Genomic DNA, 12,517 nt, shown 5'->3' on the forward strand with positions numbered 1-12,517 from the left:
TTACTACAATCATTCCGAGGTACCTACATCTCCGGACGCTCATCCAGCCACTGTGGATTGAAACTGACAACAAGGACGTCACTGTGGGATAAATGTCAGATTCCAGGAAGAGGTGGTCATCAAGTACAACGGAGCAGGTGAACCGTCAGCATTAAAGCCAATCACATCTGCTGTCATCAATTACGATGTCAGTGGCGACTATAGTGATGAGGAAGTAAATGGGCCATATCAGACTATTTTCAAGATTGGGGTTCTCAACATTTCGTCAGTTCGAAGACAAACACATAAAAATGACAATTCCATCGCACCAGTTCCTTTGTAAATTTGACGAAGGAGAGCTTTGTGCTTGGAACTAAAAGTTCAGTAAATGTTTTAGATTGACAAATCTAGTATCATGCCTCTTCTATAGGGACCCTACATGTAGTTTCTAACTTAATAATACGACAAAAGTTGTCAGCTCTGGAATAACCTTTAGGGTGTTGCCTATCTAGAATCATCGGGCTGGTTTTTTATAAACAAAACTCCTACCGGTTACAGTGAGTGTTGGTCATCGCCAGTAGCCCAACGCGCAATGGACAGTTCCCATACATATAACGGTTCAAATGCAAAACTTCGGAAAACGTATGTTTGAACAGCTAGAATAAAAATATAAAATTTTGGTGACCTCCTTGGTGAACTCTTCATTTACTATAAAGAGATAATCACAGCTGTGTGATATTTGGCAATGAGGCAGAGAAACTGAGCTCAAGACCAACTTCAAATTAATTGTAGGGTACGACCTAAAGGAATCGAGCTATCGGTTGTATTATTTTTAAGACTAGTGAGGTTGGCGTACTCCCTGAATTTCCATGTGTATTGCGTCGTATCTGAGCACCAAATGGGACACTTGGGTAAGAAAATACCTCTTTGGTAATGTGAGACTTGAATGAAGCTGCTCCTCAGGATAGTCCTTAACCGAATGTTCTACGAAATGGCCACCGTGAGGTTTGGTTAGGCTGCCTCAGGTTACGTGCTTGCATCAGAGTGAACCGTTTGGGTTTCAGCTGATTTTGCAGTATGAAAAGCTGTTATTAGCAGTGCGCTATTGGCCCTTGTAGTCATGATAGATAGCTGATAGAATGGATAGCGTCAGGCCTTTTGCGCAACCAGTGTCACCCCATGAATGGATGTGCCGATATGAGACCGTGAGAGTGACATAAATGATTTCTAAAACCGCGTTACCCCGTCACACCCTCCGGTTCAGATGTCCCTAGAACTTTGTTATACATCGCCTTCCATCCATCGTGTTGGTGAATCAAAGAATAAGAACGATATAAGTGATACTGAGAGTAGTTGAGATAGTCGAATCAGTAAGTTATGAAAATTGGTTCTACCGATTGCATACGACGAAGGCTTTAATGCCGATGCAATAGTAGTTCTATTGGTCTAACCAAAGTGTCCTCCCATTCCTAGTGCGAGCACATTTGTAGCATGACCAGGTTGACTTTCCCAGACACTCATTTCTCTTACTGTGCATAACAATCACCTAATTTTGCAGCGAAATTTATGATGTATGGAAACGCTTCTGATTCCCAACTACTTGTATTAGATAAGTAGCCAAGTGCCACGCCTAAGAGGGAGTGAAGCCGAGGACACAAAATTTCACTCCACTTCTCCGTCGGCCAGCTAAGGTATCAGACGCCGACCAGTCTGGTCTTCATTCGTAATGCACCTCATCCAACATGTATGGTTTGAAACACTTGGTGGTGATTTTGTTCCCAAATTCTAGTGCCGATAATTACTATCTGGGTGCACTGTGGTAGAGGAAATTGGCACTGTGGCCATTGAATTTCTGATTTTCTTCTATCTTTCGCTACATTTTGAGAGCATAAATCATATATCCGTTGAACTTGGTGCAATAACTTCAGTAGCAGAATGCTGTTTATTGGAGACATTGTCGGGTTAATGTCAGTCGACCTTGATCGCTTTGTTGCTTCTAGATGCACTACCAATGAACCATCAATCCACCATAGGTTACCAACGACAAGGTTCAACTCTAAACCGTCGATCTGTCCGAGGTAGGCATGTCGATTCGGCTTGTGCTGTGGTCCAATGCAGAGTTCTATCGCATCTTCCTGTTAAGTATGAGGGAGGGGCCACCGTTCAACGGTATAACAGCATTTTAGACCACAAGGTAAAAACATCCCGAATGTTTCTATGTAAATCTCTCATTTAAGAGCAGTGATTGCAACGAGGACATTGCCAAGCTATACATGATACAGAATATACTAGATTCCAGGAAGGCTATTGCCACTACTTTCCACCAGATGCTTCAGACCATGGAATCAGAGCTTATTTTTGAGGGACAATCGGAACCCGGGTCGGATCCCAGATTGTGTGGATGGAGAGGCGTGATCAAACGGAAGTTACAATAAATTGCGGATGGGGATGGAACGCGGACTGTTCCACGTGATCCTTACAGCCTAACGCAGAAGACCGTTCGCAAGTGAGTTAAGCGAAAACGACTTCGTAAATCTCAGCCACGACAAAAACTACCATTTAGTGTTTTTGTCTTCTTCCGCTATACCTTGGCCAAATTGTTTAAAATAACATGGAATGGAAAATGCATTCCAGAGGGTTATAATGAATGGGTTTTCCTATTTTTTCTTCAAAAATTTGTTCAATCGGCTGCTCCACAACGTCAAAAACAAATTTTTCGGAAACTAATATGTCATGTGTACTGCAAATGTGAAGCCTGACCACACGACTCTCAAAACTGAAAAGTCTGCAAATCTCAGTCATTTCAGCTTTCGCAATTCGGAAGCAGTACGTACGACACGTGATTGTGCCCAACGGATCATCATCATCATCATCATCATCATCCTCATCATTGTCAGCTGTAATAACCGCTTACTCGTCGTACAGTGGATGTAACTACCGCAGTTTCGTTCGCCGATGATTAGGGGGAAGGGTAGGTAGCTGCGCTTTGCAAGCGGGAGATGATAAATTGGTGTATAAGTCCAGCACCGTCAGTGGGCTGTCAAGTAGGGGGATTGGGAAGGGAGCTATGGCGCTCATGCATCCAAGCTATTGCCTTCAATGCATAGCCAGACGGAACACTTGGTACCAAAGCGTAGCCGTCAGAGAAGAAGATGAAACTCGCCAGGAATAGATAATGTCCAAACACTGCTTACTAAGGAAAGTGCTGCCTTTCATTCTATACCGTTGCCAGAAAAGGGTTCACGAAGGACCGCTGACGATAAAGCATAGCAAAACGAAGACGACGATTGTCATCCTTGGTGCTATGAAATCTTTGCACCCATTTGGATGGGTCTGTGGGATCCTGTCTGACTGTGGTCAAAAATCCCACAGGATATAGTGCAACAAAACTTTAGTAGAGCGTATGCCGTTACTTCCTAACCAAACTGTCTACCGGAATCCTGTTTGTCACTGTGTGCTCCGCCTGTGTTTTGCAAAGAGTACTTGTCATTCCTACTGATGGCGTCTGTTTAGACATGAAACACAAGGTGAATTTATTTTGTGAAAAACATGGGTGTCTTTTTTGTTTGTTTTTTTGAAATCATGAAGAAATATTTACGCAGTCCCGACCTTTGCCTGTCTCCCCACGTTCTATTGAGGCGTTCTTTCCTTATGGTTGCAACGCGACAAGTACTAACTACTCACGAGCGACGGTGCTTCTTATATACTTCGTTGCCTTGACAAGCCGTGCCGGACTCCTGTCTTCCACCAAGGAAGTGCTTTTAAAGACAGTCTATCAACCGTATTATGATGATCTAGTATCGCTTATTGCGATATCGAACTATCGGCTAATTTAGCTTTGGATATCCACACTTCACCCGTCATTCCATTCTTTATTATCTCATTTCTTCTCAATGGACGAAGAAGAGTTGAGCGGTGGTAGTGAACATTTTGGTCACTTCTGTTGCACACTCAATCTGACACTTGGTAAGGAAACCAATTAGTCTCCCGTCACAACCTAATCGGTATGCAGCTGAGTGTACAGGTCGAACTTCGTGCAATTTGGGTTCAAGTGGAACATAAGGTTGATGAAAAATTGGGGAATGTGCTTACTTGATGAGCCTCAAAAAGAGATACACCGGTCGTGAGCTTTGAAAGGGTTTCAGCAACCTTATTAGTAGTGTATGACGTCCAAACACGAAAGCTTCTTCGGCTTTTGCAATGGCAAACATGAAGAAGCATTGGCGTAACATGAGGAGGAGAACACCAACCAGATCTTTTGAAGTAACCGTCATCACTAACCTGGTATTTTGTACACAGTTTCTGATACTTCTCCAAAATTGTAGTGTCTTCCAGTTGCTTATTTAAGTTTACATTCAACATGTCTAAAAGATAGAAAAACGTAAATGAAGTTGGGTATCTTACACAAAAATAATACATTTACGTTCGGTTCCTTTGGTATGCGAATTCGTGGTTCCGTATTACTGCTCAAAACTCTATACCGAGTGTAAATGTCTTCGGCTCGCTTCGCATGTAAGTGAATCATTGAACTAGCAAGAAATGAACTGAACTCCTTGCGACTAAGAGCGTGTTTTATGCTTTAAATTGTATCTCGTACGTCTTAAAGACACACTAGCTGGTAGACGGAAGAATTCTACAGTAAAGGGAAGTGTGCCGTTAATGATGTCAGAATACTTTTATATAGCTGGACTTTACCTCTCCATGAGTTGACACAGAATAGATGAGCTCCAAACGACTTTAATGCAGTCACTGTCACCTTAACGCGATATTGCATGCACCAAACCTCGATTTTTTTTATGCACATCGTCTTTAGACGTAAGGTATAAAGACCCACCACATCAATCGTTTGAGGTACTCATTAGCACGATGCTGTCACGTAAATATTGGCGGTATTGTATCTACTCTCAGGTGTTCCTACTTATTGGTTTTCCATTGCTCAATAATTTTTTATGTTACACTATCCACTGTCACAAGCTGAATGACCTAAAATCTGTCCTCTACGTATACTCTCCCAGGTTCCGAGGCTGAAATAATGAGACAACACTTTCTGCGCAGCTGGATGGGCGGATAGTGCTCAAGAAATGCTGAGTGACCTGCAACGTGTCAGAGTTTGAAACCACGCTTTCAGCAAACTCCGTGTGGGTTAAAGTGACGAAAACATACCGGTAATTTGCAACTTCTCCTTGGATACGGTGTCCAGTTCCTCTCTCAATCGTTTTGTCGTATTCACTAGTTCATTGTGCTCTTGCTCAGAATTTGCTAGACGTGTTTGTACATTGTACAGATCGTCTTGCTATGGGTAAATCACAAAAGGATTTATTGGTTAGCACTTCGCAAAAGCAACAGTAAATTGTAAACCAGTTGTAATTGATTGGTTGTATTATTGTGGCACGTACCTGGAAGGGAAACTCATGTAAAAATCCCATCTATTTGTGGCTGCCTCCAAAAGATTACTTATAACTTTTTCAATAGAATTGGAGATTTCCGATGTCTGAATGGAACATCAATCCCGGAAGCTTGTTATCTCTCTTAGCCGTTGAGAAATTTGTACCCAAATTTTTAGACGTTCTTGAAGGTACTTGACTTGTTGCAACTTTCCTCTTAAAGCGCTACTCTAAGCATGAACAATTCTTGATAGTATCCATATGAAAAACAATTTCAGACACACGACGTAGATGGGATATTTTTGCGGTAAACTGTTAAAACCTTCATTACGAATTCGTTCCCGTTACTCACGTGACCGATCAAACCTGATATTCACGTTCTGTGTGGACTAATTTTATTTCATATCGGGCTCTTTCCTTGTCACTGAGATTTTAATTCCTAAAAAATACGATGCGACTGTGGTTGTGGTTGACTCCATCCAGCCATCATTCCAGCAACCTGAATTGTTCTGCTACTTTTGTCCAAAGAGGCCGGGGGTACGAATAGGTACACGGAGTGTGGCACCACTGTTTACAACTCAAGGCCGATACCACATGCGGAACTGAAAATTAAACAAAGCTTGACACATGGGACTAATTGTGGCATGGGGGTGTGATATCAGTCGCTGTGCTCTGTGAAAACAGTTACCCATAACTGTATAATTATACGTATACATATGGTTATCTCCCCGATTTATTTCGCCGGACAAAAGCCATTCCCCTGGAACGTTCAAAACGATCCTACTCTTTAGCAACGGTTTACTGAGAAACTCTCTCAGAGAATGAGAAACTGAGATCGTTGAGAATGAGTCAACGACCCTCTGCTCCCACACTATCCTTGTATTGGATGGGATTACTATATGCAGTACTACACTTACACTGAAACTAAAAAAACTAGCAAATTAAACCATATCAGCGAAGTAGTCGTACTACGAAGGAAGGAACCGCTTCAAATTTCGCAATTTCATCTAACAGAAGCACAGTTGCACTAGAGCGGGAAATGTAACAGCTAAAGTCATTTTTATTGAGAGTTGAATGCTTAGGTGGGTCCGTAGAAGCTTGGTAAGAACTGTCAGGTAACTTGTCATGCACGTGACTTTCCTTCGAACCGTTTTGCGTGGCTACGTTTGCTTTTTGTTGATGCAACCAACTGTAGAAGGATGGGTCAAATAAAAGGCACCGATTTGCCCTGATTTAATTATTACAATAAACAAAATTTGGCTGACTAGGACTTTCTAGCTCAAAAGTGTAGAACAGCATTCCACTGAGATGGTGTAACTGCAACCTCCCCTTACCCAAACGGGCAGCTACCAGAGACTAACGAATTCTGCTTGTGTGATACATACGAATGTTGTCTTGAAGAATTACCCAGATACTGTACCTAATACCGACTGGGAGATAAACTGCCAAACCATCTATCTCATTTGTTTAATCACTCACATGTTTCAGTCAAGCACTGATTTTGCATTAAAGTAAAGCTTGGGACACTTAAGTGCGATATACTTAAGCCCAACTAAATTGTGCTTAAGTATCGTCCAGCTTAGACCACCCGTGTCACAAGAAAAGGAAGCTAACTTAAGATCGTTTACAGATGATGGATGACAGTTCAAAGTGTTCAACTATTGACTTTGCCGTTATTTACCAACAGAAAATACTACTGAATCTTTGCGACCGAAAAACCGTGGAAAGCAAAGAATGAACCAATTATATGCTTCCGACTTTTGGAGCATATCTGCATATAACGACAGCTACGCCTAGAAAGAATCACCAACCCAAATGAAAGCTGAAAGAAATGATTGACGCAACACATTATTCAGCTGTGTGATACAGACGTAGGATTGGTCGATAGACACTTATTGCTCATGGCTATCCACGCCATCATAACATCTAATCATACCGATAAAACATTTAAAATGCTAATTTCAGAATTAAGATTCAGTCACGATGTTGATCAACCCCTCATAGTCAGATAGGTAAATGTTCAAAAACCGGCCGGGTTGATCAGCACAGAGTGACATCACTAACAGAGCAAAATCCTTAATCAAATGGAACTCTCTGAAAAGTTGCAATAATCACAAGTGAACTGTTAGGAAGTTTAAAAAACCGATAGATCCCAGAGTAGGGGTTTTGCTAGTTTTTTAAATTCTTCTTGGTAATTTTTTGCCTTAAAAACAAGTGTAGAGGAGGTCAGCAGATATCCATTTGATATCGCTTCCAGGTGGCTACATATTTTTGCACATCTCTAATGCTTCTCAGATATTTTGATCTTTTGTTTTTGGGGTAAATGATGCTTTGATTGGTTGTACATATCACTAAGATTTTGGAGTTTAGACCCATTTTGACATAACCAGTGACCTCTCTCTAACCCTTCGTTTAGGGAGAATGGGGTCGTCTGCGACTGGAGCACTGAGTATACTGTGAAAACTTTCTGAAGTATCCTATTTTGTTTCACCTATCGTTTTAAAAACGATTGCGACTATTCCCCCTACTGTCGCATGGCTGTAGAAGTGAATATCCACCCATTAAAAGAGCTTCTGTTGAAACCCAAACCCGTATGAGAGTGAAAGACTCAATGATGTTATTACTCACACGTATAACAGATATTGATTCTAGTTCTTCGTTCCAGTGGGTGAGGAGTGCAGAAGGGGGATAAATGTTTAGAATAATAAAACAAAAAAGTAATTAAGACAACCGTTACACTTGAAACCCACCAGCAACTTGGTTGTTTGGGTCAGGTAACTTATTTCTTGAAGCAGTTCCGATTCTCTTTCCGTCCATTTCCGTTTTGCTTCTCTCCAGTTATTTATAACCTCGTTAAATGTCGCTTCATATCTTTCCTTTGTAGTTTTCAGTTCATCTGCAAATTGAAGGTGTAATGTTCTTCATTTAAGCTAAGATACATATTTAAAAGTACAATTTTTCGCGCGCTTTTCCTTTAATGTAATTCAGTGGTAAAACTCGCGGGTTATTCGCTTTTGTTTTCTCTACTTTTCTCTCCATTCAACAAAACATGACATAACGTGACAAGGCTTCACAAATCTGAATAATTTTTGACGGCATCATGCAAGATAAAAAACGTTTAGTTTTATGAAGTTGTTAAGTTTGAAAAATGTTTCATAAACACTACTCTCTTTCAGGCAACCCTCGTCCTGCTGTAACGCAGCGGGTCTTCATTAAAGCTCAAAAGTGGTGATCTAGAGATCCGTTCATATGAAGGCTTACCAAAAGTACATATTCATAGGTATCTGAAATACAAATAAAGCGTGTCAACACACCCTACTCAATACATGTTGAACATCAATCGACTAAAAGTGTCTCGCCTTCCAAAACCCTGCAGTCACATGGCAGCATGGAGGTCCAACAAACGCTGGACTAGTTTGTGCTAGATACGACTGGTTGCGGGATTTTGTGATGATTGACTCTAGAATGCTCATGGATTACCCCATATTTTTGTGCGTTTGTGGAATGGCACAACCTCAGTAACATAGTTAGCGCTGAATGGTAAAGAAACTGTGCAAACGGAAGCTCTGTAGCTGCAAATCCAAAAATTTTGCAACCAGATGTAACTAATCAAAGGTTACCTACAGAATCCAGGCGTTCTTAGTGCAACCTTACTTGAAAATCCGGACAGGAAAGAAAACCCCCCAAAACGACAAACATAGTTATTGGATCATCTTTTGAGGCGTTAGGTAAATCAGCCACATGACTCAGGCTTTCGCATTTTAACATATTTAGGTTTGATAACCAGCATGTCTCCAGTATTCGTTGGTTAAGTTACCTTTTATGTAGGACGTTTGTAGTTTAACCTTTGTTAAGGTAAAATATATGCACAACCACATGAAGGGTGAAAAAGAGCCAGAGGCGGTCAAGCAATGACTTGGCAGCGAATTATGAAAGCCAAAACCAGTAAACATAGCTGCGCTGGTCACTGCTGTCTTCCTGGATGGGGACCCCGGAGCTGTCCACGTCGATGGTTAGGAACACTGTCAGTCATGGCTTAATCGCGCCTTCAATGGCGTTTGTGCATTTGAGCTCTTAAATTCATTGCATAGCTCCCTTCCCGACACCACTCACTCAACAGTCCTGTATTTACGCATTAATTTATCAGCCCCCGTTTCCAGTGCGCAGATACCTACATTACCTTTCCCGAATCATCAGTGAACGAATCTGTGGCAGCTAAAACTACTGTACGGCCAGTACGCTATTCTTACATCTACTGAGGGTGATCTCAAAAACGACGGTCTTTCAATCGGAGACTTACCAGGCATGTGCATGCAGCCTCATGGATCTAGACATAGTTACAAAAGATATTTTTGTTCTATAGGTAATACGTGTCTCCTAATATTATCTTTGGCAACAAATTACACTAACTTTTGTTCCAAAAAAACGGGCGTCAGGCACTTGAAGACGTTGCTACTCCGCTGAATGCAGAGACCACTTCTCAGCATTTGTAAAATTTACCCTTCGCACCTGCAAAGCAGGTTAGTTCTCCGTAACGACATACTAATTGAATCGTTAACCTTCGCAGAGAATCCGTCGTCCAGTATAAGGTTGGACGCCAAAGAGCCTAGGAAAATGACTGCGTTTGTTGACAGACATCACACTCAAATTCATTAGCAGTGTTACACATTGTAAAAGTAATCCAAGAAATTGCTCCGTACTCATGTGATCGAGGGTTCAACATAATATGTTGCAGCTTTACCGTGGAAAATCAGACGATATATGGCCTCAGTCAATGTCAATGTAGGTTATTTGAACGCCACCAGTGTTGTTTGAATGTTCTAGAGCCACATTCTATCTCATTGTTCTCCAGGAGAAAAGAGTGTGGGTGAAATATCGGCAACCCGCGACCGGTATTTTAGATAGAACTTATCCACATACACATGCTAGACGGTGTCAACCTTATTGCGGCCCACGTCAAATTGTTACTAATTATTTTTGGGCGTTTGGAAACTACTTGGCTTACTTTAACGCTAAATTTGTGATCCAGAGTAAGGTTTTTAGTGCAAATTTTTAGCGTGTACAGAAAATTGTTGCAACGAAGAACGGCAAAGCGGTGTGAGCCATTTGGTCACACGCCCCGCAGAGTTTAATGTATGTTATCCAATTTAAACTGCCGTCAAGCTGTTTGACCATTTCTGTCTAAGTAGCAGTGACTTAATGGAACACGAGATATTAGTATCCAATCCGCGTTGATGATTAGCAAGGTTCATCTTGACATTCAGTTTTCGCGCTAAGTGTTTTTGCCGATATCCCCATAGTTTTTCTTCAAACAGAGATCAAACTCAACCTAGACAAAAAAGCTTGAAGAATGTTTTGCTTCTTCCATTTGGAAGGGTCTTACCGACAGCTGCTTCTCACGTTGTGGTGCCGAAGTTGCTGTATCGACATTCTAAACATGGCTAAAATTTGCACCGCCTGCATTGAGGCTAGATGACTGAGTATTAGTGAGTACGTATATTACAGTCTCGAGATCAGATGTTGAGGCGGTGTCATTGCACCTTTCTCCTTTCAAATCAGGAAATTTGAGCTTCCATCCTGATTTTTCTCCATGCTTTGTGTGCTGGTGATGAGTCAGTTTCCTAACCAACACTGATAACTGGCCTATGGAAGAAAAAACCCATTATAACCCTGTTGGATATTCTTCCTCAGCAGTTCGCTAAAACCACAGACTTTGGTTTACTAAATATCATGAGGTTTGATTTGGCTCACTCACTAAACAGGGCTTTATCCTCCATACGTTTCTTCTTCTTATTGTCCTAAACGCTTTTTATCCGCAAAGCTAATCAGGCCTCCTGATGGATTCCTGCACAGTTTAAGCCGTTGTTTGCAGGCAAAGCACTCAGCAAAGCTGGCAGTCAAGTTGGGGCGTACTCGCGCTTAATGTGACGGATTTCTCCTCCCGAGTTAAATGTGTTTAAGGAACAAACACACTGGTTGGATAGTCCTTGGCTTAAATCCGACTTCTGCATCTCAGTTGCTCCTGTTCAGGCATGGCAGCTGGTTAATAGAAGGTTACTGTAGCTAAACCAAAACCCTCTCCTAAATATGCAGCACATGCAGCTTGTCCATATTAGAGCTCACCGACTTCATCGAGTGGTAGAGCCTACTTTAAACGCTGTGCTTCCCGTACTCGCTTCTGTAATTCTGGTCATCATATGTTTGATAAGTAGATACTCACTGTTCTCCACCATCATCTGTAAAATTTAGAGCTATAGTTGACCACTTTAGGCGTATTGCTAAAGGATTTTTTGATTCTGTGAATAGAAACTCTAGTCTAGGGTGGCGACAACATCTGTCCGAACTAATCGCCCCGAGTAAATTTCGTAGAGCTTCGGTTTGTTCATGACGGTTTACAGCTGAACTTGATATGAATTAGACGCTGGCCATTTTCCATATATCTCCCACTAAGAGTGAACTGAAGTCATCCACAAATACATAACGTAAGGCTCGTGATATCTCGTAGGATATCCTCACCCAACTCAGACCGAAATTGTTTGGACTAGGGTAGCGGACTCTCGATAGGATAGCACCTTTTTTTCCTTATCATATTCCTCAGGCACACAGTTTCCCGAACGCACTGACAGTTTAAGATTGTGGCGTTTTGTACCTTTATTTTACTTCACTTATAACAATACGTATTTCATCAATTGCATAATCGTTTTTTGTTTGAATACGAAAAACTAGAAAAACGTGCACTTGTACAATTTCACATAATACGAGCGTGGTCACTTGCTTCGACTCTCCTGATTTCGCTCGTGCTTGCAGCGGTCATTCGCGAGTCTCCTGTACTAACTCTGGTACCAAAACATTTCAGACCATCTTCGGAATCTGGTGCATGTGGGAGCCGTTCACAAGAAGACTTCTGGGCCATCATACTTGGATTATTGTTTATTCGCTGACCTGGGCCAACGACGTGTAGCACTTGTAAACTGCTCTTTTTCATGCTCAGTATCATCATCTTTTTTCCCATCATTATCAGTCACATCGCTGTACAAAAGTTTGTTTTACTGAAATACAACCGCTACCGCCCGCGCGTTGGCTCCAACGTGACTTTGAGACTTCTGCTGAGTGACTGTTGTTGTGACCGCCGGTTAGCTATATCTGACCGCTGC

The 12,517-nt window shown here is 41.7% G+C and overlaps 1 protein-coding gene across 1 annotated transcript in view; it reads right to left on the reverse strand.

The window, feature by feature from the left end:
* The window catches only part of T265_14979 (hypothetical protein), a gene marked incomplete at both ends in the record, with an annotated part of 48,577 nt that overhangs the window by 30,063 nt on the left and 5,997 nt on the right, over positions 1–12,517 (reverse strand). Inside the window, 3 exons of the mRNA XM_009176058.1 lie at positions 4,261–4,343; positions 5,143–5,272; positions 8,114–8,259. Of these exons, the coding sequence (XP_009174322.1) occupies positions 4,261–4,343; positions 5,143–5,272; positions 8,114–8,259 (359 nt within the window). The remainder of the gene's footprint in view (positions 1–4,260; positions 4,344–5,142; positions 5,273–8,113; positions 8,260–12,517) is intronic.

Source organism: Opisthorchis viverrini (assembly GCF_000715545.1).
Source record: "Opisthorchis viverrini unplaced genomic scaffold opera_v5_313, whole genome shotgun sequence".
In the NCBI taxonomy this organism is placed as follows: Eukaryota; Metazoa; Platyhelminthes; class Trematoda; order Opisthorchiida; family Opisthorchiidae; genus Opisthorchis; species Opisthorchis viverrini.